This window comes from Apodemus sylvaticus, chromosome 2 (genome assembly GCF_947179515.1).
Source record: "Apodemus sylvaticus chromosome 2, mApoSyl1.1, whole genome shotgun sequence".
Taxonomy (NCBI): Eukaryota; Metazoa; Chordata; class Mammalia; order Rodentia; family Muridae; genus Apodemus; species Apodemus sylvaticus.
Genome location: NC_067473.1, coordinates 154,863,115 through 154,891,100, shown reverse-complemented (window position 1 = coordinate 154,891,100; position 27,986 = coordinate 154,863,115). Strand labels below are relative to the sequence as shown.

Sequence of the window (27,986 nt, the reverse complement as noted above, 5' to 3'; positions counted from 1 at the left end):
TATAATTTTACTTCTCAATTTAATGTCAGTAATTCCAATGATATATTAAAAACAGAAACACAGATCAAGAAAACACATCATACTATGGCATGAGTAAAAGGAATCTTGGGGAGTTGGCAGAAAGTTCCACCTGTGCCCAAAAGGGACTCTGTATGCTCTTGGGCACATAGAAAACTTTAAATGGAACTGCATTTTATGACAGAGTAGGTGGATAAATACACAAGGACCTATGCATAGCCATTAGCTGCCCACCTAAATTCTGTGAACAGCTCTCGTGTTTGTAGAACTTCCCAGGTGTCCATGTAATGGTAGATAACAATGAAATCGAATGCCCATGGATAATGTAGGATTCATAAGTGTATTTTATTCATCTGACAAATTGAGTTCTGTTCCTCGCTGCAGCGGATATCATTCCAGCCCCATCCACTATTATAACGATAATTTATCATAACACATTTTCCATCATCATTGCTGGGCTCATTTTTGTGCCAGAATCTGAAAGGGAGGAAAGAGCATCAGGGTGTTTCCTACAATAATGCTTGAAAAGAGAAAGCAAGAAGAAGCAAACCTGAGGATGAAGTTGGAATTTATGGAGATCAGATTCAAGTAAGTACAAATCAGTCATTCTCCATCACCCATATCTGACATCTGCATAACAGGGCCCACAGAACTCAATGATTTCTTATCTTGTTACCTAACTGTTCTTCCAGCTCACATCCCAGAGGCTATTTCTTCATTCTTGGGTTTGATACCAGGGGAAAGTCAACCCATTACACTTATTTAGATGTTGAAAAGGTCTTTCCTTACTCTCATGTTTTAATAAACTTTTCCCATTAAACAAAAGAACTGTTTTACAGACTGGAGAACTAGATGGAATCTCTAGATAATCTGTTTATCTCTGTCATCAAAAACAAATAATTTTAAATTCCACAGTCCTAGTTGTCTTTTCTGAAAATTGAGAACAATACTCTCATTAATATTGGAGGATATTTGGTCACATTGTAACCCCCCAAGATAATTAACTGGGAAAAACCCGTTTCTAGCTGTGGTGTGGCTCAGTCTTTATTCGAAGACCTTTTTGTTTATTGTAAAAATTTGTAGTATAGCTTAGTCCTAGCACACATCTTTCATAAAAGAGCTTTCTGTAATAGGGACTTTTAAACAAAAAAAAGTCCACCATAGAAAGGTAGACAAACAACCAGTTGAAGTGAATGAACATAAGAAAATAACATTGAGAGTGAGAAGTAGTCTGGAGGATAGATACAAAAATTCACAGAAAGTAAAGGAAGAACATTGAGTTCATAGGGTATTTAAAACGGTATGGAAAAGGGACGCTTTCCTTCTGGGACATGGAATGAGTAAGGTCAACTAGGTGCTTTCTCTTCCTCTCTGAGATAGCAGGACTTCATTTAGCATCTAGCTCCTGAGTCTTCATTGATAAATTCAAATGTTTGATTTGTTTTAAAATACAACAACTGCATATTTTTCAAATCAGCTAACAGAATAAAATATGGCAACATAGTAAGGTAGTAAGAGACTTTAAGTCATTACATAAATATGAAACACAACCACATCAGATTGAGGACTCTTATAAGAAATAATCAGTTACAACATTGACATCAATTTTTCTTATAAAGATATAAATGAGGGCTAGAGAGGTGGATCAGATGAAAAGAATGCTTGCTGATTTTTCAAAATATTTGAGGGTTCTCTTTCCAGAGCGCATATTATCCAGGTCCTACCACATGAATCATCCAGCTCCAGGGATCCAATGCACTATTATGGGATCTACAGACATCCAAATACACAGAGTAGACCCTCACAGAAATACACATATAGACACATGAATAAATGTGAATTAAAGTCTATTTTTGAGATATAGATTGAAAAATTTAAAGCAAAATAAAACATCAAGTTTTAAGGACATTGATTGGGTTCTCTTGTTTCTTATATTCTACAACCTTCAAACTGAATTACTTCATTTCTACTGAGAATAATAATAATGTATCTCATAGGACTCCTATGATAAATAAATGGGGGAGTAAAAATTACTACATCTCTAGCAGTTACACTCATAGGGAACAATTGTAGTTTCATAACCAACAAGTGCAACACCCCAAATTCTTCTCATGCTACAGGACCCAGGAATTCTCTGTGTAAGTCTAAACTCACGTGGCACTCTCATTGTATGGTGTCTGATCAACCCATCTCCATTGTCCATGACCTGTATCCCTCAACCCAATAAAATAAGCAGCATTTCTTCTCAGGGTCCCAGTGATGAAATCCTAAGGGGAAACAAAGATACAACTGGACTGAGCGATTCCTTTTCTGTTACAACATTTCTTATAAGACCTTTTAAAAATGATTTCAATGAAACAAAATTACAGGGTTCAATATGACACACAAATGCAAATACATAATAATCAAATCCAACTTCATCTCTCTGGTCCTTTGAATAGTTTTCAAAATTTAGATTAATATCAATAATTGTATATTGTAGAGGTGCACTGTGATGATTTGACTGATATTTTCCGGTTACACAGAAATGAGAATAAAAAGGATCAAGGAATAGAAGAGCCTCTCCACTCCAGGAGCACACACATCCTCCACCGTGGGGTGTATGTCTCTCTCCTGCTTCAGGAGTAGACTCCCTGCCACCAGGAGTGCACTTCTCCCCTGCTCCACCTTCCATCCCAAGCCCACAACTGCACATCTCCTCCAGATTATCAGGACACTTTCAAAGTCATGACTCATGTTTTCACGATTCTACAAACAATCTCTTTCCATGATTATAGTGAATTCTCATCTCAGACTCACTCCACTCCTTTCTTCACCAACACCATTCTTGACAGTTGTGAATGAGAGAATTTGATACATCAAATCATTCCCCACTCATAACTTCAGATTATACATTTCTGATGGCTGGTCATGACCCTTCCAATTGGATGCTGTTTCCCTGCACCCTTTTCTTTTAGGTAGTTGATTCTACAGGAAGCATTAGAGTGCTGAAACCACAAATTGGTCTTTCAAGCAGAAGCATTTTGCCCTCCCTCCAACCTCGGTTGTTGTATTTCTGATGCCATGGTTCCTCCCTTGGAAGTTGTTTAGTTGCACTTAAGAGGGACCAAGATATAGAAGGCAAAGGCTGAAGCCACTATTCCTGCCTATCTGGTGGAAAGCCTTCTGCCGCAGCACCAATAGTCAATGCAACAAAATTCCCTCTCAGCAGAAACAGGCAAACAGCATACTGGGCCCAGGCCATCAGTCTCTCCCAGCATGCACCTGCTCTTCCTTGCTATGGATCACCACCAGATGAGCACCCATGTGGGAGCACTTCTCCTCACTCATGTTCCAAGATGCTGATGAAGTGTCTGTGGGAACCAAGTAGCAGTAGGAACCAAAAGGCTTCCAATCCTTTGGGCAACAGCTCCAGACTTTGTCTTTGGGGGAAAAAAGAAAATGTAAATGCAATGTAATAAAGTAATCCTAAAAGCTGCTTGTGTACAGAAACCACAGGAAAGTTGGGACTCCCAATTGCTATCAAATGCAGCAGGAGTCCCTTAGCTTCAGGTGCCAAAATATCTGAGTCTACCTACATTATCTCTAATGTCAGGTCCTTTGTCCATCTGCCGTGCTATTAGGAAAAGCCAGAAAAATGGAGTGTAAAGGACACACAGACTCTGAGGACATAAAGAAAACCATCTGGGTCTCAGAAAAATATTACAAAGATTGTAAAATTAAATGTAAAATAGAATGCCTAAAGAAGATTAAAAATGCTAATAAAAAGCTAGTATATTCAAATAAAATTCTTTGTATCTGTTACATTGTTTTTTCATTTTAAAACTGAAAAATATTTTAGAGAATAATCTTTTTTAAATATTGTCATTATGGTAGAATGGGGGTGATAGAGAAATCAGTTAACTACAGAAACAAAACCATAGAAATTGAACTAAATAACAGAGGAAAGAAAGAAAGAAAGAAAGAAAGAAAGAAAGAAAGAAAGAAAGAAAGAAAGAAAGAAAGAAAGAAAGAAAGAAAGAAAGAAAGAAAGAAAGAAAGAAAGAAAGAAAGAAAGAAGGAAGGAAGGAAGGAAGGAAGGAAGGAAGGAAGGAAGGAAGGAAGGAAGGAAGGAAGGAAGGACAATCTATCATGATCTTTAACCTGATGATAATAAATAAGAGTTGTAAAATACGTGATAAAATAAACAATGAATTGAGAATCACATTGAAGCAGATATACAGAAATATATTCCCAAAGACATATATATCCCTATGTGTTTAAATGGAAACCAAGAATATCAAAGAGATGGAAAAACACCAGACAATGGTAGGAGATGGAAGAATGAATGGCCAAAGCTTGCAGGGTTAAGTGAGTTACTAAGAAATTACATTTTCTATAATAAATATAAACAAGGCTGAGACAACCAAGAATATTATATACCATTATGAAGAACTTGAATAGATACAGACAGGTAAATTATTCCCTCTCTTGGAAAACCTAACCCAATATTCCACCACAGTATGAGCTATCTATGACAACATCCTTCCCAAAATTGTACTATGGAAAAATGGAGGAAAAATCAGGATATTTTTATTTTACATTTAATTTTTCCTCCTTCACTTTCCTCAAATCCCTACTGTGTTCCCTCTTCTCTCTCAAATTCATGACCCATTTTTATTGTTATAAGACCCACAGGCAATGAATAACTGCCAAAATGGAAAGCTTATCTTTTTCAGGAATGAGTCTCCTAATACTTTTATCAAACAGACATGACATAGCAAGATGCAATAAGATTATACATAAATACTCATATCAAGGCTAGTCATGGCAACACAGTAAGAGGAATGGCCTCGCATGAGCAGAGTAGGCTTGCTTTTTCTGAAAGAAAATAGGGGAGCAGTAGATCTGTGAAATAAGGACTATGTTGGGACAGAGGGGAGGAAAAGTAGGGAGGCTTCAGTTGGACTGTGTTGTGTGAGACAATAAAAGTTTCCTAAAGAAATAAAATATAGAGATGTTAAAAAAAGAAGGTATGCTTTTAAATAGTCTACCTGAAGCAGACCATCAGGTAAAGTCAACAATCTATAATACATTTATAATTTAGATCCTGTGTACAGTGTGATTAAACTAGCATTGCACACATGACATCATCCACCTCTTCAAAAATAATTTCTCATATTTTAATAGAGGAATATCCTATAAGATACCACCAGATCAGTCAGTATGTTAATCAGAATTATTTAAAACAAAAATCTTCTGAAAATATATTACAATCAAGAGAATACTGAAGAGATGTGATAGCTAAATATAGCATGGTGTCCCAGGTGAAAGTCTAGTAATCATGAACTTCAATCAGAGTTAACATCAGTATTAACTCACTAGTTTTACCAACCCAAATTGCTCACATAAGATGCTCGTATAAGGGACAGTGTATGTATATGTAAGGCTAGCAGGATAACTTTATGTAATCACATGAAATCTTCTGTAAATTTAAAACTGTTCTCAAGAAATGTATTAAGGCTTTAAATAATTCATATTCATGAATCAGGGGTTAATTTTCATATATATATTACGTATGTGGTATTGAGATGACCTAACCTACTCCATTTTAGGTCAGGCAGCATGTTAGGCATTAAGTTTCAGTATTGCAAAAAAATAGACAAGGCCTCTCAGAAAAAAAAAAAATCAGACAATGGGCCATTAATCAGTAATCAAGCTGAGAGAAATAGCCAATGCAAGGACTGAGACAGTTCCTGGAATTTCTCTAAAGCTTGAGCCAAAATGGTCAAGCTAATATGGCAACCAATCAAAAATGTACTACTGTAATTGCTGCTTACCTAAACAAACATATTAAAATTAACCTAACCTTTGAAGTTCCCTCAACTGCAATTATAGAGGAGCCTGCAAGCTTATCTTGTCATTAGATGTTGGAATAAATGGCTGACCCCTACATGCTGGTACTTTCTGTGAAATAAATACTCCTTACTTTTGTGTATAATTTGAGTCTAGGGTCATCAGTGACTCTGAAACCCTTATGTGCTATATAATACATATGTGATTGATATGTGTAATAAATGTGATATATGTATGCATATATATACATATATGGTATACATAAACTGAGATGAGAAACACAAGCATGCAGAGATGGTTCAGAAAGAAGCAGAAGATAGAAAAATATAAGAATAACAGAATCCTTTACACACACAAGACTTGTGGAGACAAATGGAGGCATACATGTCAGATTTTCTAGTCTGATATAAATGTACATGTGGAAATCACTTCTCAGTGCATGCCACCTCACAATCTATCAGAAACATCAGAAAACTCAGGAAGATATCTCCTACTCATGTGCAGTACATGTAGAACAGGTATGCAGCCAGTCTATGGAACACTCTTATACCCTCGGGTCCAAAAGACACTCCACTACCCCTCCACAACCACCACTTTCCCTTGTCCCTGACCCCAACTCCAGACTCTATCCCCTGCTCAAGTACAGGCTATAGCATCCAGAAGAACTGTAGATAAACTCAGGCTGAGACTCACTGCTAGACCAGAAGCCAGGTCAGATTCCAGAACTCCAAATAGTCTGCCAGCCCTTGAGCCTTCTCCACTCTATTTGTGCACCCAAAACACTACACCCAATGTCCTTTCCCCTACTCAACATTCAGTTCCAGCTTCAATTCTAATCCCTGCTCAACAAAGGATTGCATCCAGAAATTCAGCTACCAACTCAGACAGAGAACCTCTCCTCAACCTCAGGTCACACAGACCAGAAGACCAGAGATGAAACAGAAACCAAGGAATAAAACACCCATCCAAAAGAGACAAACTCAGACTTGACACAGCTATCTAGTACTAGGGCAGGCCCTGAATATCCCAACAAAGCTAAAGCACAAGAAAAAGACCTCATAATCAGCTTTATTACGATGATAGTTGTCCTTAAAGAGAAAAAGGAGTAAAAATTCCTTAAAGAAATTAAGAAAAAAGCCCATAAAAACATATACACACTACATTAACATATATACAAACCACACACACATGCTACATACACACACATTATACTTACCACACACATATACACACACACAAACACATATACACACACAAACAAACACACACACACACATACACACACACACACATACACACACACACACACACACAGTATAATGAAGCTTAAACCCAACCTTGATTATATCTTCTTGCTCTCCATTCTCTTCTCCCTCTTCTTTTCCTCCATCTCTGTCTCCCCCCACCTCTCCCTCATGTTCTTAATTCCTCTGCCTCCTCATTTCCCCCATCTCTTTCCATTCTTTCTCTTCTACCCTTCCAGTTCCCAGTCCTTCTCTAGGCCTTGCCCCTCTGTCTCCCAAGTCTAGGGAAATATTATCACTCACCTGATACCATTGACACTTCACGGAAGCAGGTGAGACTGGAATGGTTTGTGTGGAGTTCAGACAGTCTTCTACTGGGCTTGTCCACCCCAAGCTGGTATGTCACTGTGAAGGAAGAAGGGAATGAGCATCCACATAGCCATCCCTGGAGCCTTGTGTCCTCTACCTGGGCCAGCCCTCTCCCTCCTCTATACCTCTCCAACTTGATGTCCCAAGTGGATGCATATAATCTGACCAACGGGCCCAAGAAAGCCCAGAAAGTCCAGGACACAGAGCAGAACTTACTTTCTTAACAACCACAGCATCTTGGTCAGGCCCTGTGCTCATTCACAGAGACAAAAGGCTGAGCTCTATTAAGAAGCCCTGCAGTTGAGCACTTGAGAGGGGCCTACGAACAGTGCAGGTGGTGAAAACTACAGAAAAAGGTGAAGTCACAGAGCCTGTGGCCATGCAGGAATACTTCTGGAGCCAAGGTGGACAAACACAGAAATCTCTTTCTGACAGGCTTGTTGCACAATTTAGGTGTGCTGCAAGCTGGAAAAACCACTTTGGAAATCAATCTGGTGGTTCCTCAGAAAATTGGAAACAGCTCTGCCTGAAGACACAGCTATACCACCACTAGGCATATACCCAAAAGATGCTCCAATATATAACAAGGACACATGCTCCACTCTGTTTATAGAAGCCTTATTTATAATAGCCAGAAGCTGGAAATAACCCAGATGTCCCTCAAGAGAAGAAAAGATAGAGAAAATTTGGTACATTTACACAATGGAATACTACTCAGCTATTAAAAACAATGAGTTCATGAAATTCACAGGCAAATATATGGAACTAGAAAATATCACCCTGGTTGAGATAACCCAGACACAAAAGAACACACATGGTATGTCATCAATGATAAGTGAACATTAGCCTAACAGCTCACAATGACCATGATACAAACAACAGACAATATGGAGCTTACAAGGAAGGAAGACCAGGATGTGGATACTTCAGTCCTGCATTGAAGCAGAAACAGGAAGATAGTGGAAGGTGGAGGGAGAGAGGAGGGGGAAAAATAAGGGGGCATTATCAGGTACTGGAGGAGACTAGAAAGAGGTACAGATGGTCAGGTAACCGAATAAAAATACATAACAGTGGGAGATAAAGAACTGGGGATAACCACTGCAGGATCTCCAGACACCAGGGATGCCAGAGGCTCCCAGGACTAGCTGGGATGACTTTAGCCAAAATGCTCAGCGAAGGGAAGATCGAACCTAAGAGACCACTTCAAGTAGATAGGCACAGCCCCCTGGTGAGGGATGGGGCCATCCACCCACCTCAAAGTTTTTAACCTAGAAATGTTCCTGTCCAAAGGAAGAACAGGAACAAAAAAATGGAGCAAAGACTAAAGGAAGGTCCATCGGAGATTTCCCAACCTGTGGATCCATCCGGTCTGCAGACACCAAACCAGACTGTGGCCTTTGCCAAGAGGTGCTTGCTGTCAGGAACCTGGTGAGGCTGTTCCTTGGGAAGTTGAACTAGTAATGGACCAGTACAGATGTGGAGGATTGGAGTTAACCAACAGACTGCGCTCAGAGACCCTGCTGGGGGAATTGGCTGAAGGTCTGGAGGAGCAGAGGGGACTATAGAAAGAAAATCAGCTGGCTGGACCACCCAGTGCTCCCCAACACTAGACCACCAAGCAAGAAGTGTACAGGGAATGATCCATGGCTCCAGATACATATGTAGCAGAGGAGGACCTTGTCTGACATCAATGGGAGGGGAAGCCCTTGGCCCTGTGGAGGTTTGATGCCCAAGGATATGGGGATGAAATGTTCTATAACTATCAGTCAAATCCAATTGGTCCAAAGCTTCAATTAGCTTTACTGTGTCCCTGCTTATTTTCTGTTTTCCTGATCAGTCCATTGAGGAGAGTGGAATGTTGAAGTCACCCACAATAATTGTGTTAGGTGCAATGTGTGCTTTGAGCTTTAGTAAAGTTTCTTTTATGAATGAGGGTGCCCTTTCATTTGGTGCATAGATGTTCAGGATTGAAAGTTCTTCTTGGTGGATTTTTCCTTTGACCAGCAAGAAGTGTCCTCCCAAGACTCTTTTGATGACTTTAGGTTGAAAGTCAATTTTACCTGATATTAGAATGGCTACTCCAGCTTGTTTCCTGAGACCATTGGCTTGTAAAATTGTCTTCCAGCCAGTTACTCTAAGGTAGGTGTTTGTCTTTGACACTGAGGTGTGATTCCTGTATGCAGCAAAATGTAGGGTCCTGTTTCCTTATCCATTCTGTTAGTCTATGTCTTTTTATTGGGGAATTGAGTTCAATGATATTAAGGAATATTAAAAGATATTAAGGAATAGTGATTATTACTTCCTGTCATTTTTGATATTATTTTTATATTTGAGTGGTTATCTTCTTTTGGGTTTGATGAAAGAAGGTTACTATCTTGCTTTTTCCAGGGTGTAGTTTCCTCCTTGTATTGGAGTTTTCCTCCTATTATTCTTTGTAGAGGTGGGTTTGTGGAAAGATATTGTGTAAATTTGGTTTTGTCATGGAATATCTTGCTTTCTCCATCTATGGTGATTGAGAGTTTTGTTGGGTATAGTAGTCTTGGCTGACATTTGTATTCTCTTGGAATCTGCATGAGATCTGCCCAGGATCTTCTAGCTTTCATAGTCTCTGGAGAGAAGTCTGGTGTGATTCTGATAGGTCTTCCTTTATATGTTACTGCCTTTAATATTCTTTCTTTGTTTAGTACATTTGGGTTTTGACTATTATGTCACAGGAGGTATTTCTGCTTAGATCCAGTCTGTTTGAAGTTCTGTAGGCCTCTTGTATATTCATGGGCATCTCTCTCTTTAAGTTAGGGAAGTTTTCTTCCATAATTTTGTTGAAGATATTTACTGGCTCTTTAAGTTGTAAATCTTCACTCTCATCTATACCTATAATCCTTAGGTTTGGTCTTCTCATTGTGTCCTGGATTTCCTGGATGTTCTGGGATACAAGCTTTTTACATTTTGCATTTTCTTTGACTGTTGAGTCAATGGTTTCTATGGTATCTTTGGCATCTGAGATTGTTTCTTCCATCTCTTGTATTCTGTTGTTGATATTTGCATCTATGGCCCCTGATTTCTTCCCAAGGTTTTCTATTTCCAAAGTTGTCTCCCTTTGTGATTTCTTGGTTGTTTCTACTTCTGTTTTTAGATCCAGGATGGTTTTGCTCAGTTCCTTCATTTGTTTGTTTGTGTTTTCCTTTAATTCTTTAAGAAATTTTTGTGTTTCCTCTTTCATGATTTCTGCCATTTGACTCAATTTCTCCTGCATTTCTTTAAATTCTTTTTGTTTCTTCTTTATTAGCTTCTATCTCTTGAGCCTTATTCTCCTGAATTTCTTTAAGAAATTTTTGTGTTTCCATTATACTGGTTTCTAGCTTATTCATGTTCCCCTGTATTTCTTTAAGAGATTCATTTATGTCCTTTTTGTGTTTTTCTAGCAGCATCATGACCAGTGATTTTAAATCCAAATCTTGTTTCTCTGGTGTGTTGGCATATCCAGGACTTGCTAGTGTTGGAGAGTTTGGTTCAGATGCTGCCATATTGCCTAGATTTCTATTAGTAGCAGTCCTATGTTTGCCCTTTGCCATCTTGTTATCTCTGGAATTAGTTGGTCTTGTCTCTGGCTGATGTTTGAGCCTCCTGTGAGGCTGCAGGGCTATTTTCGCAACACTGGATGGCTGGGTTTCCCCTGTCACAGATTCCTGATGTGCTGCCCTCCTCTTGGGTGCCCTTGGAGGCCTAGTGTGCCTTGCCCCAGATTGTCTCTGTGAACCAGATGGTACCTGTTTGCTCCTTCAGGGAGTGCTGAGGGTGTATGCTGCGGGGACCTTTTCTGAGTGCTGATCAATCTGCCGGGCAGCTGCTCCCCCAACCGGGTTGGTGCACACAAGCTGCTTAAGCACTGAGTCTAGGCAAAAGCCTGGCAGGCTTAGGCTCGAGCAATGCTTGCCTCAGGCTATGACTGTTAACTGGTTCTGTCAGGTAGCCAAGATGGCTGCGTGCGTGCGTGCACTCCCTGAAAGTGCCAGGAGAGTCTGCTGGGCTAACAATCTCCTGGCTGGATTGGCACACAGATGGCCCACCGGACAGCCCAGGGCCTGGGTGCAGTCCAACGCCTGTCTGGCTTAGACCCCTGCAATGTTGGCCTCAGGTTATGTTTGCATACCTCAGGCTGTCAGTTCTCTCTGGCATCCGAAAGCCAAGATGACTCATAACTGACTGGCAGGAGGCAGAGTTCTGATGTGGCTTCAGTGCAGTGAAAGGCACTGTAAATCTGCTGCCACTTGCAGCCCGGCTGGCCAGTGATGGTCAGTGGTAGCGGGCGCAGGACCTGCCAGGACCCCGTCACCTTGGCTCCACTGCTGATGGCCCTTCCGCTGGAAGAGCTGCTGCTGCCGCTGCCGCCACTGCCTCCCCTCTCTTTTCTCACAGACCCAAGCCAAGCCAAGGATGCTTATGCAGCCATACCAGCCCCCCTGTTCTTATCCCCTATGGGATGGGATCTCCACAGATCTTCACCTGCATATAACCTCCATCTCCACCTTGTCATTACTGTATACCAGTTCCAGATTCTAGATTCTAGCAGACACACCTCAGCTAACACACAGGCTCGGCCTGGCAGAAAACCCAGTAGGCTGCCTGCAGATCTTCTCTTCTTTCCCTGTCCCCCATATCCAATCCCTCAGTCTCTCAGATTCTTCTTGAAGAGTAAAATAATCATCCTTAACAACCACAACCCACTCACTGTGCCAATTAGAGAAGACTCTGCTTCAGTGACAAAATGAATTTGTCTCATCAAAGAACAGACTGCAGACACAAGGCACTTGGGTTAAGTCAGCCTAACTCCTTCCTGGACTGTGTAGTAACTATTGCATCATCGTCACAGTGAAGGGAAAAGCACAATGCAAAGAACATCATCAAAACTTCTCACAAAATACACTTCAGATGTAGCTTCATGAGCAGATCAAACAGGACAGAAATATTTTATTTCTTTAGTCATCACTACTTAATTTGATTACTTTTTCCTCTCATGTTAAGGGGGAAGGGAATCTCATATGAATCAAAAACTGTAAATGGCCAGCATTATAAAATTTATTAGATTTTCAATTCCAGTAGAGAGATGTTGTAACCAGAGCATGTGATTGCTGGTGAGCCCAATACTGGATGACATGATCTCAGACAATGGTCATAAATAACATGTGCTAACAAAGCTGGTGAAGGAACCTTAGACGTATCAGTGGTCAAAAGATAGGAAAAAGACAATGTGGAAGAGAGGTCAAGAAAAAAATCATGATATTGCATGCAAAACTGGACCAAATAAGGAGATCAAAAATGCAGCTCCAGCCTAGGCAGTGATGGCTCACACCTTTATTGTCAGCTCTTGGTAAACAGAGGCAAAAGGGAACTCTATGAGTTCAAGGGCAGCCTGGTTCCATAAATAAAGTTCCAGGACAGCCTGGAAAACACAGAAAAAAACACTGTGTTGTAAAACCAAAACCAAGCAAAGAAACAAATAAAGCAAAACAAAACATAACAGCACCTGGGAGGATCTGTGGAACAGAGAACAAAGAGTGCCCAAAAGACAGCATTCAGTCAAGAACTTACCCACACAGCTCACAATGAAACAGGTGCTGAGGAGTAAGATGGAAATCACAGCAGCTGACCAGAGTCTCAGGGACCAGCAGACTGCCTTCCCTGTCAGATGGCAAGCAGATATACTCACCAGAGAACCAACAGCCTTAGATAATATCCAGACAAATAATAACCAGACAAAATGCTCTGAATAATTATAAATGAAACAGAATAAAAGTTGTCAACATTCTAGGATGAATGGACAAGTCAGCTGTGAAGAACACACACACACTCACTCACACACACACACACACACACACAATCTAAAAAATGTTCACCCTCAGGCACCAGCAATTCCATGTCCTAACACTTCCATCTTAAGTGTCACTCTTCCAATGAAATCCTCTATTTTTTCAGGTCCTTTCAACGTTTGGTGTCTTGTTTTCTCAAGGACTGCTGTCTCTTAGATATCACACTTCCTTCAAATTCCTGTGGCTCTGCTGTCTTGGTCCACTCCATCACTTCAGCCTGCCCACTTGTCTGCATCGTTACCACAGGTACCTCCTTATTACATCACACACTCCCACTGTGTCCTGTGGACCAAGACAGGAATGTTCACCCTACCTTGTAGCTCTCTTTCCTGAACCATTATTGAGGTCTATGTGCAGGTCAAAGTCTTCTTTTATCTGACTCTCAAAATTATGACTCAGAGTCTTGCTTCCTTCAAAAAGGCTGGAGTTCAGAGTCAACCTCCACACACTCTGAGCTAAATACCACAGAGATGGCCAATGCTGCACACACAGAAGTTGCATTCTGTACTTCCCTCTAACGACTTAAGGATGTGGGAAAGAGGAAATTGAGAAACATGCCTGAAACCTCTGACTAGATTATTCTCATCACTTCTCAGTTCCTAATATGGAAATTTCTTCGCCTATAAGAAACATGTTTCTTTAGGCCATATTTCTTTTTTTCCTTTTTATTGGATATTTTATTTACATGGATTTCAAATGTTATCCCTTTTCTAGGTTTCCCCTCCAGAAAACCCTATCCCATCTTCCCCCCCCCTACTTTGATGGAACTGTCCCCCCACTCACTCACTCTTACCTCCCCACCCTGGCATTTCCCCATACTTGGGCATCTAACCTACACAGGACCAAGGGCCTCTCCTCCCATTGATGCCTGCAAGGACATCCTCTGCTACAAATGCAGCCGGAGCCATGGGTTGCTCAGTGTGTAAACTCTGGTTGATGGTTTAGTATCTGAGAACTCCAGGGATTCTTGTTGGTTGATAATTTTGTTCTTCCTATGAGGTTGCAAACCCCTTCAGCTCCTTCAGTTCTTTCTCTAGACCCTCCATTGGAGACCATGTGCTCAGTCCAATCTTTGGCTGCTAGCATTTGCCTCTGTATTTGTCAGGCTCTGGCAAAGCCTCCCAGGAGACAACTACACCAAGATCCTGTGAGCAAGCACTTCTTGGCATCCCCAATACTGTCTAGGTTTGGTATCTGTTTGTGGAATGGATCCCAAGGTGGCACAGTCTCTGGATGGTATTCCTTCAGTCTCTGCTCCACACTTTGTTTCCATATTTGCTCCTGTGAATATTTTGTTCCCCTTTCAAAGAAGGACTGAAGCACCCACACTTTAGTTTTCTTCTTCTTGAGCTTCATGTGGTCTGTGAATTGTATCTTGAGTACTCCAAGCTTTGGGGCTAATATCCACTTACCAGTGACTGCATACCATGTGTGTTCCTTTGTGACTGGCATACCTCACTCAGGATATTTTGTAGTTCCATCCATTTGCCAAAAATTTCATGAGTTAATTGCTTTTAATAGCTGAGTAGTACTCCATTGTGTAAATGTACCACAATTTCTGTATCCATTCCTCTGATGAAGGACATTTGGGATCTTTCCAGCTTCTGGCTATTATAAATAAGGCTGACATGAACATAGTGGAGTATGTGTCCTTGTTATATGTTGAAGTATATTTGGGATATATTCCCAGGAGTGGTATAGTTAGGTCCTCAGGTAATACTATGTCCAATTTACTGAGGAACAGCCAGACTGATTTCCAGAGTGGTTTTATCAGTTTGCTATCCCAACAAAAATGGAGAACTGTTCCCCTTTTTCCACATCCTCACCAGCATCTGATGTCACCTGAGTTTTTGATCTTAGCCATTCTGACTGGTGTGAGGTGGAATCTCAGGGATGTTTTGATTTGCACTTCTCTGATGACTTAGGATGTTGAACTTCTTTTTATTTAGATCTCCTCTGTGTCATACTCTCCCCCACCTTTGGAAAGGATAGAGTTTATTTCATCTTATATCTTACAGAACATTTTAAATGGTAGTCAGAACAGGAAATCAAACATGAACTTGGAGGCAGGCACTGAAGAAGAGGTCATGAAGGAATAGAATTACTATCTTGGGCAGAACTCTCAATTCTGAACATCTATGCTTCAAATGCAAGGGAACCCACATTCAAAAAATAAACTTTACTTAAATACAAAGCACACATTGCACCCCACACAATAATTGTAGGTGACTTCAACACCACACTCTCATCAATGGACAGATCAGGGAAACACAAACTAAACAAAGACACAGTGAAACTAACTGAAGTTATGGATCAAATAGATTTAATTGATTTCCAAAAATGGAAGTAGAAACAAAAAGAAATCACAAAGGGAAACAACTCTGGATATAGAACGCCTAGGAAAGAAGTCAGGAGTCATAGATGCAAGCAACAACAGAATACAAGAGATAGAAGAAAGAATCTCAGATGCAAAAGATACCATAGAAAACATTGACACAATAGTCAAAGAAAATGAAAACTGTAAAAAGCTCCTAAGCCAAAACATCCAGAAAATCCAGGACTTATTGAAAAGACCAAACCTAAGGATTATGGATATAGATGTGAATGAAGATTTCAAGCTTAAAGGGCCAGTAAATTTCTTCAACAAAATTATAAAAGAAAACGTCCCTAACCTAAAGAAAGGGGTGCCAATGAATATTCAAGAAGCCTACAGAAATCTGGTCATGATTGGACCAGAAAAGAAATTTCTCCTGTCACATAAAAATCAAAACACCAAATGCACTTAAAAAAAGAAATAATATTAAAAGCAATAAGGGATAAAGGTCAAGTAACATATAAAGGCAGACCTATCAGAATTTCACCAGACTTCTCACCAGAGACTATGAAACCTAGAAGATCCTGAGAAGATGTCATAAAGACCCTAAGGGAACACAAATGCCTACCCAAGTTACTATATCCAGCAAATATCTCAATTACCATAGATGGAGAAACCAAGGTATTCCATGACAAAAACAAATTTACACAATATCTTTCCACATATCCAGCCCGTCAAAGGATAATGAATGGAAAACATCAACAAAAGGAGGGAAACTACACCCTAGAAAAAGCAAGAAAATAATCTTATTTTAACAAACCATAAAGTCAGAGCCACTCAAATACAACTCTACTTCTAATAACAAAAGTTACATGAATCATTGTGGCTCTTTTGAAAGTGAGAAGACTTGTATTTTAATTATTATTATTGTAACTATATTTTTGATGGTTCTAACTCCATTTTGACATTCTTCTTATCAGATAAACTGTACTAAGACAAATAACTGTTCTATCATCTTGACAACATGTAGTCAATCTCATTGATGACTGTAAGTCATTATGTAAATGAGACTCATGATATCTATGCTTTTTAGATGTGACATTTCCTTAGTCCATAGTGACCAAAATATACACAGTTGCACTGTGTCCCACGTCTTATGAGTCTACAATTTCCTCTCAACTTTAAGTATGGGAACTCTATTGGAAGAAATGAGTCCTTCTCTTTAACGCTGAAGACTTGAGAGCACACTGGGCCTTTTCCATTGTTATCATAGACAGGACTGATCTCTGTAACAATCCACAGGGTTTCATTCGTGAGTCTATGTTTTATTCATTTCTAATGCTGTATGCACCACTAGGTTTCTTTGATCAATTTTTGCCTATATATCTATATATTCTTTTCCCTTATCTTTATGTGTCCTTCCTTTGTGTTCCATGAAACAAAATGATCGATTTGTGGACTATTGTTATGTGAGGCCTGACTTGTGATTTTATTGTGCTCTTCTGGCAGGAGATATAATCCTTAGGCTTGAAAATGTCCCCAAGTAACAAGGAACCAGATTGACCTTGTTTGTCCAATATTGTCATATTGGACAAAACTGACCTACATTGGGCAAAAGTTGGTTGGTAACAGTTAGTGAATTCTCTCATTAGGTTAAGAAAAGTGAAGAGTACATTCTTCATTTGTAATCAGAGGCACGCTTCATCAAGACTGTTATATCTCCCTCCTCACATACATTCTCTGGAAACTTCCATTCACTATCCTCACTAACACCTCCACATTCACAGGAAAGAAGTCTCCAATGGGATGCATATGGTTCTGGGATACAGAACACATACACATATGGTCCCTAATCTCAGTTCCTAGCACAGAACTTCTAAAAGTTTTTTTGATAATACCACAGTTTCTGTGGCAATTTTGTGGGGATTTTTTTTAATTCCATAAATAGTTCCAAGCAATAAATATAAAAGGAACAGCTTTTCTTAAATATAACAGTTCCATTTTAACTAGGCCTTACTTTATACTAATGAGATGGCTATTACTCATCCATCAGATTGTTGCAAAATATGATCAACTGTAACTGCCTGCAGTTACATTGAACCAATTACCTGGAAGGAAAACTGGGGATGTATGGGAAGGTGATGAGAAAAGAACAGGACCAAGACAACAGTTTCTGATCAAGGTCCCAAGGTTTAATTAAGGACTGAGAATTTAAACTTTCAGGCAAGACTCTTCCCCCCAAATTCCAAGATCTGGTCAGGAGAACTGGTCTGACTACTCCTCGGTCATTGGCTCCACTGCTCAGGTGGCTGGATGGGTCACCTGCTTAATTCAGGAATTTGTAGGTCTGGAGGAACAATGAACTTCACCTTCATCCCTGTGCTCCACCTTAGGTGGGGGGACGGGGTTATGGCTAACACAGGTCTGGAATTCCCACTCAAGTGCTGGGAGGGGAAGGCACAATTCTTCCCTTTTGATTTATTAAGAATTGACTGGACTGGGGCAAAAGATTTTCTTATGCTCCATAGTCATATCTGGGAATTATGGTGGCTGGAGCCCCACCTGTCTTAGGTCAGAATTCTAGACTCTTTCTCTTACCTGTCTTTGGAAAAGCATATGCAGTTTGTTTGTGTTTATTTGCACAAACAATGGCCTTTAGTATTTATTATAAATAAACACAGCTGATAAGCACAAGTTCCTGTCTTAGGTTGATAAAAGGTCATAGAATTTCATTTACCTATCTCTGGCTTACAGGCTTTCATAGCACACCTTTTTTCCAATATTAGACCAAAGCCACATAGACCTAAACATATGCACTCAGGAAAATTGTCAAGGTGAATTGGTAAGCCAGGTGAGCCTAGGTGGAAACAACCAGCCTACTTAAAATACAAGGTCAGAAGTTAGAAAAAAAAAACAGGATTAACTTGTCTTCGGATGTTGCAAGGTATCCAATTCAGTTGCAAATTAGCAACTATCAGACACAAAGCCTGGCTTCCCAGTGTTGGGGAGGTGGCTTTGAGAATCAACAGAAAGATTGTTTGGGGTTTTTTTCCCCAAATAAGTGCTAGATAAGCGAGCTGATAAAGTTTTTTAGCTATCTTACTTAGTGATTAGAATCACACTTACTACAAGAACCAGGATCTGTGTCCACTTGACAAACCAATCTTTCTGGCAGCCATCGGGCTGTGTCTTCTTTTTGTGAAAAAACACAAACAGAACCTCTTGCTCATATTAAAACAGGGTCTGGACCATTCCATGTATAAGTTAGAGGGTCCTGCCACTTAACCATGGCATAAGAATTGGAAGTGACTGGATGCCAGTGGTGATCTGCTGCAGACTGACATTTAGCATCAGTTTGCAAAAAATTCAAAACAAATAAGACAAAAGCAAGATATGCTTTTGGTGATCTTGAAGGGTATAATTCCCCTTTTTTTGATTTTGAAAGCCAATTTTTCAGAGTACAATGTGCATACTCAACAATTCTTTGACCCATTGGATTATAAGTAATTCCAGTTTTTGTTCAATACTGAATTCTTTACAAAAAGATATAAAGTTGTTGCCAGTATAAGCTTGCCCATTATCTGTCTTAATGACTTTCGGTAATCCCATAGTATCAAAGGCTTGTGAACAATGATTAATTAAATTTCTAGTGGCCTACCCATATACAGAGAAGCAAAAAGGAATCCTGAACAAATATCAATGCAAACATGTATATATCTTAATTTTCCAAATTGAGCATAGTGACTTACATCCATTTGCCAAATATGATTGGGCATAAGGCCTCGTGGATTAACCCATAAATGAGGAACTGGAGATAATGTAAGGCAGTTAGGGCATTGTTTTACAGTCATTCTTGCCTGGTCCTTAGTGATTTTATGTCAGAGCCTTAAGGTGTGGCTAGAAAGATGAAACTTATTATGATCACTTTTGGGCAACTCAACAGGATCTGAAACTAAAGCTTCTCCTATTAGAGCTGTATCAATGCAATCATTGCCTTCAGCCAAAGGTCCAGGAAGACTGGAGTGAGCTCATGTATGGCCAATATAAAAGGGATTTTTTTTCTAGCAAGAATGATGTCTTGCAATTGTGAAAGCAAATCCTGCTGGTGTATTAAAATTAAATGTGCCACAAGTTTCCAACAGAGGAACAGATTCAGCAACATACAAACTATCTGTAAAAAAAAAATTAAAAGTATTATCTGCAGATTAAAAAACATTTAGTAGTGCTGTCAGTTCTGCTAACTGGGCTAAGATCCCAGGAGTCTCTATTACCACCTATTGATTATTCATAAGATATCCAGCTCATCCTTTAGAGGAGCAGTCAGTGAAAATCAAAAGAGCATTATGCAGCAGCTCTAAAGATGTCATATTAGGAAATACAGCCTTATGCACATTTAAAAATTTTATCAAGTGATGTTGAGGATAATAATTATCTATAGTTCCTTTAAATCCCGTTTGAGCAAGAAACCAATCTGTACTATGCTGCTTCAGCCAAGTATCTTGATCTATGTTAAAAGGCTGAATAATGATATCTGGTTCTTTGCCAAAATAAGTCAGTGCCCAAGAAATATTTTATTTCTTCAATTGGCACTAATTAATTTGATTACTCTTGTAAGACCCCAAAAACCGAGGGTGCCCCAGCACCCCACACCCCAGAAGGCGACACCCAAATCACTCGAGAGAAACGGTCTCGATGCAATAGCATGAGGAATTCTTTATTTCCAGAATTCTGGGTTCCATAGCCGTGCACCACGCAGGGTTAGAGGACTATGGACCCCGAGTGCCGAATTGCGACAGCTTTTATAAGTTTACGACAGAGCCCACGAATCACAAACCAATCATTTCTTAGCATGGAGAGCCCGTGAAATGCGAGTCAATTGATTTGTACCAATCCATAGTTTCTAGTCCAATCAGTTCAAATTATCGGAGCCCTTGCTCAGTGGACCAATTAGTTTCCTATAATGTCTACAGCTGCGTGAACTCCTGCTTAGGGGTAATGGCGTAATTTTACAGAAGATAAGCTTAGCCCATTTCCAGTTATCCTATGGGGCCAGGATCACCTATTCAAAGCCTTTCTGCTAGGTCTAAACAAAGGGCGGGCTCTGGAATGTGACCTTTTACCTAGTTTCTAACAAAATGAGATAGCATTTTAAACTCCTGATTTCTTGGGGTCATTAGAGTTAGGCTGTATTATTTTTCTATCCTTTCATTCCCCAGTTCTTCTCTTGTAAGTTCTAATCTTAGAACTATAGAAATAAATCTCTGACTCTATATATTCTGGATTGTCCTGCCCTAATCTCTGATATTGTTGGCATAGCATAAGAATCTGCACAGCACTTATACGTTTCCCTAATAAAAGCTATTAACCGGTTAGTCACACAGGTTCCAATTGTAAGCAAAAGGAGGAAAATTACAAAGGGTCTCATCAAAACAGAAAGTAGGATGGTGAAGAGTACAAGATAAGGGCTTTTCCACCAAGACTCAAGATTTTCTGCGCAGTGGCGTCTAATGTAGACCAAATCTCCAAATTGGAAGCGATGTGGTCATTGCAAGTCTTTCTCTTGAGTAGGCCTCTCGGAGCTGCTTCCACATTTGCTGTCTCACCCACTCGAGGGCCTTGAGCCTAGAGAACAAAAACCTGAAGCAAAAATGATAGGAGAGCTATTTAATCATTAATGCCAGTCTCTGTGGTTAATTTGGTGAGGGTTTCTTCATCAGGATTCCAGCAACAGTTCCTGAAGCTTTCTTATACAGATCCAGTCACCTATCTGGAAGCAGTGAGGAGTCTCTAGCATGCCTGGAGCTTTTAAGGCAAATCTCATATTGTGGGACACCTCCTGGGAGGGCCCAGTGAACACCAAAGGAGTTGGGGTATCAAAGAAGATATTTAGGGGGGTCAGGTTAAAATGGTAGGGGCTCTTCAGAAACAAGGGGAGAAGCACCACCCAGCCTGAACCAGTCTCCAAGGTCAATTTAGTTAAGGTCTCTCATAGCGTTTTGTTTATTCTCTCTACCTGCCTTGGTCCCAGGGGACAGTACATCCAATAATGTTTCCAATTAGTCCCCAATATCTCTGTCAATTTCTGACTTACCTTAGAAACAAAAACAGAACCATTATCTGATCCAATTACCTTGGGCACTCTGAAGCTCGGGAAAATTTCTTCTAACCTCGGCAGCTCTTTCCTGCTTCAACCCATCTAGAGCAAAGTATCTACACGTGCTGGAAGATATTTTATAACCATATTCTCCTGCCTTTTTATAAAATCTCTTAATATATTCTAGGCTGTTCTCTTCTAGGTCTTTTGCCCTGTTTACTCTTTACTGCATAAGCATTTACTTGCTGGCATATCTTACACTGTTCTGTTATCTTTCTAGCATAAAACCTGAGTCATAAATATATACGTTTGGTCCCTTGACTGCCAGGACAGTTTTTAATCCCCTAAATGAATCCATATGTGCATTTGGCCTAGTGAGTCTTTGGCTTAATTTCTGGGGAGTATAGTTCTCCCTTCTCGTGTGCACCCTCTCTTGGTAATAGTTGGTAGGGTGGCTAGCAATCTCAGTCCTTTTTTAAGTGAGCCTGTTCCTTAATTTTGTCCCATTTCCCAATGGGTGTCTCTTAAAGACCCATAATCAGTATAGGCTCCTGCATATCCATTCCTGGAGCCACTTGCTCTGTCTGGCTATTGCCCATTGAGTCTTTTCCCTTTGAATGTCCAGGGCAGTGAATACTCACAGTGGCTGACTTCATTAGGACATCTGAGAGGTCCAAGATTTCCTGTTGGTTTCCTCTGATGTGAGCAGTCCTCTTGGCATATATCCCTGTGGACATGGGCTGTGGCAAAGGCATACCTGTTATCCGTGTGGATGTTGATTTTCTTGCTGGTTCCAAGTTCCAAGGTCTTGGTGAGGGCAACGAGCTCCACTTTCTGCATTGACATGCCAGGGGGTAAAGATTCTTCTACCCAGATGACATTTGTGCCATCCACCATAGCAGCACCTGCTTCCATCATGGAGAAAACAGGAAACAAACGTGGCAGCAAACTGTCCCGATGCCAGCTAGGGATGAGAGGTGGTAACAGGCAGCTGCCCTCAGCTTGCCGCATGAAGTCCACTCCCCTGGTCTGCAAAGGAAGGATGGCAGACCGAAGATGCACCCAGGCCAATCATAGAATTACAGCGATACCAGAACTCAGTGGGGGAGAGAAGAAAACAGGAAGGAATGGAAAAGAGGAACCAGGCCAATAGAGAAGTCAAACTCCCTATAGAGTTGAGATTCTGACACTCACACTGAGCCGCCCTCCACGATCAAGCCTCTTTGCCCAGCGTGTGCCAGTTTCTACTCGTGATCTCTGAGGAGCTGCCAGTTGGCTCTAACACTACACTCAAGTCCCTGCCATGGACAGAAGCATTCTTTTTTTTTTTTTTTTTTGGAGGATTTTTTTTTATTCGATATAATTTATTTACATTTCAAATGATTTCACCTTTTCTAGCCCCCCCCCCCGCTCCCTGAAAGTCCCATAAGCCCCCTTCTCTTCCCCTGTCCTCCCACCCACCCCTTCCCACTTCCCCATTCTGGTTTTGCCGAATACTGTTTCACTGAGTCTTTCCAGAACCAGGGGCCACTCCCCCTTTCTTCTTGTACCTCATTTGATGTGTGGATTATGTTTTGGGTATTCCAGTTTTCTAGGTTAATAACCACTTATTAGTGAGTGCATACCATGATTCACCTTTTGAGTCTGGGTTACCTCACTTAGTATGATGTTCTCTAGCTCCATCCATTTGCCTAAGAATTTCATGAATTCATTGTTTCTAATGGCTGAATAGTACTCCATTGTGAAGATATACCACATTTTTTGCATCCACTCTTCTGTTGAGGGATACCTGGGTTCTTTCCAGCATCTGGCAATTATAAATAGGGCTGCTATGAACATAGTAGAGCATGTATCCTTATTACATGGTGGGGAATCCTCTGGGTATATGCCCAGGAGTGGTATAGCAGGATCTTCTGGAAGTGAGGTGCCCAGTTTTCGGAGGAACCGCCAGACTGATTTCCAGAGTGGTTGTACCAATTTGCAGCCCCACCAGCAGTGGAGGAGTGTTCCTCTTTCTCCACACCCTCTCTAACACCTGCTGTCTCCTGTTGACATTTTTGAAAACCAACTATGTAAAGCAATGTGGACTGTTGTCTATTAAACTATCTTCAGCTATTTCTGATTAAAACCTAGAAAACACCCTAACAATAAACTCAGAGCCTTATATTTCTTTTTTTTAAAAGATTTATTTATTTATTACATGTAAGTACAATGGAGCTGTCTTCATACTCACCAGAAGGAGTCAGATTTCATTACGGGTGGTTGTGAGCCATCATGTGGTTGCTGGGATTTGAACTCAGAACCTTTGGGAGAGCAGTCAGTGCTCTTAACCGCTGAGCCATCTCTCCAGCCTGAGCCTTATATTTCTATTTAACCCTAAACTCATAGACTTAAACACCTCAGATCAGTAATAATAACAAAGAACTGGGTGTAAATACTGTACTTTCAAATTTTTAGTATTTATACCAATGAAAACCTTGATTTTGTATCAAAATAAAACCTGTATCAAATAAGAACTTATGCCTTGAACTTAATAACAATTATAAAGATTTTAGTATCACAAAGACAGATTTTCTTCACTTAATATTTTAGAATCTAGTTTTTGGAGGTCTCCCTTATTTTGACCTCTCTCCCAGAGAAACAATATAACCACAAAGTTTAACATTACATCGATCATAACAATTTAAACAAGCTAAAATAAAAGAAATAAACCATTTGTAAAAACTTAAACCCCAAAATTCACGCACCTGCCACATTGAGCGTCTTGTTAAGATTTATTTTTTCCTTTTCAGGGGGCGTCAGAGCCCAAGTATTTTTGTCTCTCCTTTTGTTCTAAGTTGGCTGGCATGCTTGAGGTGCACTTGAGTTATGTGACCTGATTTTAGCGCCACAGAGTTGCTTTTCAGTCAAAGTCAAAATAATATCGTCCATCTAAGTCCAAGAACACAAAACACAATACAAAACAACACCACATAGACAGCCTGACCTGCCACCATCAGGCCTCTACATTCAAGAACACAGAGCAAGGAAAATCACACAATTTGCCCCTAGAGGACACCAGATACTAGATTCCAGCAGAACTTGGCTTCCGCCATTACTGACTTGCTGTTTACAGATGGAGGAGCGTCTTATTCAGCTCTCTCCCAGGTCTAAAGCTTCCTCCAGACCCCCGCGGTCTCAACTCTAGCCACAGCCAGTAGAACACACTGTACCAGACAGACTCTCCAAGCCCCCCAGAAGCTTCTAAGCAAAAACAAAAAGCTTTCAGACATAGTGAGACAGACAGAAAACAAACCCGCGGTACCGTCTAATGGACAAACTGTAGACAAAGACACACAAAACTAACAAGTGTTCCAAACACACTCATCCACGTCTGGACTTAAACAAACAGCTGCCAAATGCTACCTCATGGGATTCCACATCCACGTTTTTTTCAGTAGAAGGAGCACTCCATCCCCTTCATTCCAAAAAACCACAATCAGGCTCCCCTGACTGTCTCTCACCCTCGAAGCATCCTCCAGGGTTACAGCCTGTGGCCCTAGGGCATCCCCTTTCTGCTACCACTGGGTTCTTACGACCCACAGTGGTGACTGTGAACTAACCATGGAACAGGCTTCCACATCTGCTGTTATGCCAACAAACAGAAACCAAGGCACATACACAGCAGCGCCGCACTCAAAACACTCAGTACATTTAGAACAAAAATATCACCGGCACACACACATTACAGAGGGAATCCCCTTTGACTCCAAGTTGGTTCTCGAGTGTGAAGGGAAATCGCACTTCCCGGACAATGCACCAAAAAATGTAAGACCCCCAAAATCGAGGGTGCCCCAGCACCCCACATCCCGGAAGGCGACACCCAAATCACTCGAGAGAAACGGTCTCGATGCAATAGCATGAGGATTTCTTTATTTCCAGAATTCTGGGTTCCATAGCCATGCACCACGCAGGGTTAGAGGACTATGGACCCCGAGTGCCGAATTGCGACAGCTTTTATAAGTTTACGACACAGCCCTCGAATCACAAACCAATCATTTCTTAGCATGGAGAGCCTGTGAAATGCAAGCCAATTGATTTGTACCACTCCATAGTTTTTAGGCCAATCAGTTTAAATTATCGGAGCCTGCGCTGCGTGGACCAATTAGTTTCCTATAATGGCTACAGCTGCGCGAACTCCTGCTTAGGGGTAATGGCATAAGTTTAGAGAAGATAAGCTTAGCCCATTTCCAGTAACCCTATGGGGCCAGGATCACCTATTCAAGGCCTTTCTGCTAGGTCTAAACAAAGGGCGGGCTCTGGAATGTGACCATTTACCTAGTTTCTAACAAAACGAGATAGCATTTTAAACTCCTGATTTCTTGGGGTCATTAGAGTTAGGCTGTATTATTTTCTATCCTTTCATTTTTTCCTCTTGTGTTGAGGGAGAAAAAAATATCTTATGAATAAAAGGCTGTAAGGAGCTGACAGTATAAAATTGATTAGAGTTGCAATTCCAATACAGAGATGTTGTAACCAAAGCATGTGATTGATTGCTTGTGAGCCCAATACTAAACAGCACTGTCTCAGATGATGGTTATGAATAACATGTGCAAAAAAAGCTGGTGAAGGAACCTTAGGCATCTCAGTGGTCAAAAGACAGGAAAAAAACCAACGAGGAAGAGAAGTCAAGAAAACCATGATGTTGCATGCAAGATTGGGCCAGATAAGGAGATCAAAAATACAGCTCCAGCCTAGGCAGTGATAGCACACACCTTTATTGTCAGCCCTTGGTAAAAAGAGGTAGGAGGGATCTCTATGAGTTTGAGGACAGCCTAGGCCATGCAGAAAGTTCCAGATCAGTCAGAATACACAGAAAAACCCTGTCTTGAAAAACTAAAACCAAGCAAAGAAACAAAAAAGCAAAACAAAACAGAACAGCCCCTAAGAGTCTCTGTGGAACAGAGACCAGACAGTGCCCAAAAGAGACACTAGTCAGTGAAGAACTTACCCACACATCTCGCAATGAAACAGGTGCTGAGGAGTAAGATGGAAATCACAGCAGCTGACCAGAGTCTCAGAGACCAGCAGACTGCCTTCCCTGTCAGATGGCAAGCAGATATATTCAGCAGAGAACCAAAAACCTTAGATAATATCCAGACAAATAATAACCAGACAAAATGATCCAAATAATTATAAATGAAACAGAATAAAAGCTGTCAACATCCTAAGATGAATGGCCAAGTCAGTTCTGAAGGACAAACACACACACACACACACACACACACACACACACACACACAATCTAGAAAATTTTCACCCTCGGGCACCAGCAATTCCATATCCTAACACTTCCATCTTAAGTGTCAGTCTTCCAATGAAATCCTATGTTTTTACATCCCCCTTTCAGTGTTTGGTTTCTTGTTTTCTCAGAACTTCTGTCTCTTAGATATCACACTTCCTTCAAATTCCTGTGGCTCTGCTGTCTTGGTCCACTCCATCATTTCAGCCTGCCCACTTGTCTGCATTGTTACCACAGGTACCTCCTTATTACATCACACACTCCCACTGTGTCCTATGGACCAAGACAGGAATGTTCACCCTACCTTGTAGCTCTCTTTCCTGAACCATTATTGAGGTCTATGTGCAGGTCAAGGGCTTCTTGTATCTGACTCTCCAAGATATGTCTCCAGGACTTGCTTCCTTCAAAGAGGCCAGAAGTCAGAGTCAGCCTCCAAATTCTCTGAGCTAAATACCATAGAGATGGCCAATGCTGCACAAACAGGAGTCACATTCTGCACTTCCCTCTAATAATTTAAGGATGTGGGAAAGACGAAATGAAAAAACATGCCTAAAATTGTCCTGAAACCTCTGATGAGATTATTTTTATCAGTTCTCAGTTCCTAATACTGAAATTTCTTCACCTCCGAAAAATGTATCTTTAAACCGTATTTTTCATTTTTTTCCTTTTTCCCCCCTTTTTTTAATTGGCTATTTTATTTATGTACATTTCCAAGTTCCCCTCCAGAAACCCCCATCCCATACTCCCTCCCCCTGCTTCAATGAGAGTGTGCCCCACCCAACCATCCACCTACTCCCACCTCCCCACCATGGCATTCCCTGACACTGAGGCATTGAGCCTACACAGGACCAAGGGCCTCGCCTCCCACTGATGCACAACAAGGTCATCCTATGCTACATATATGGTTGGAGCCATGGTTTGCTCAATATGTATGCTTTGGTTGGTGGTTTAGTCCCTGGGAGCT

General features: G+C 40.7%; 1 protein-coding gene across 4 annotated transcripts; it reads right to left on the bottom strand.

The window, feature by feature from the left end:
* LOC127679165 (C-type lectin domain family 6 member A-like) lies at positions 1-27,424 on the bottom strand. 4 transcript variants are annotated; one of them, XM_052174797.1, is made up of 6 exons: positions 27,327-27,424; positions 13,056-13,145; positions 7,401-7,502; positions 3,283-3,440; positions 2,173-2,285; positions 1-495 (listed from the first exon to the last, which is right to left on the bottom strand). In XM_052174797.1, exons 1-6 carry the CDS (start codon positions 27,349-27,351, stop codon positions 351-353), a joined length of 633 nt encoding a protein of 210 aa, XP_052030757.1. In that variant the 5' UTR covers positions 27,352-27,424; the 3' UTR covers positions 1-350. The 4 variants fall into 4 exon arrangements, with proteins under 4 accessions (XP_052030757.1, XP_052030756.1, XP_052030759.1 ...); XM_052174796.1 differs by lacking the exon at positions 27,327-27,424 and adding an exon at positions 13,647-13,816; XM_052174799.1 differs by lacking the exon at positions 13,056-13,145 and having other exon boundaries at positions 27,327-27,397.
* Between the last annotated feature and the right edge of the window lie 562 nt (positions 27,425-27,986).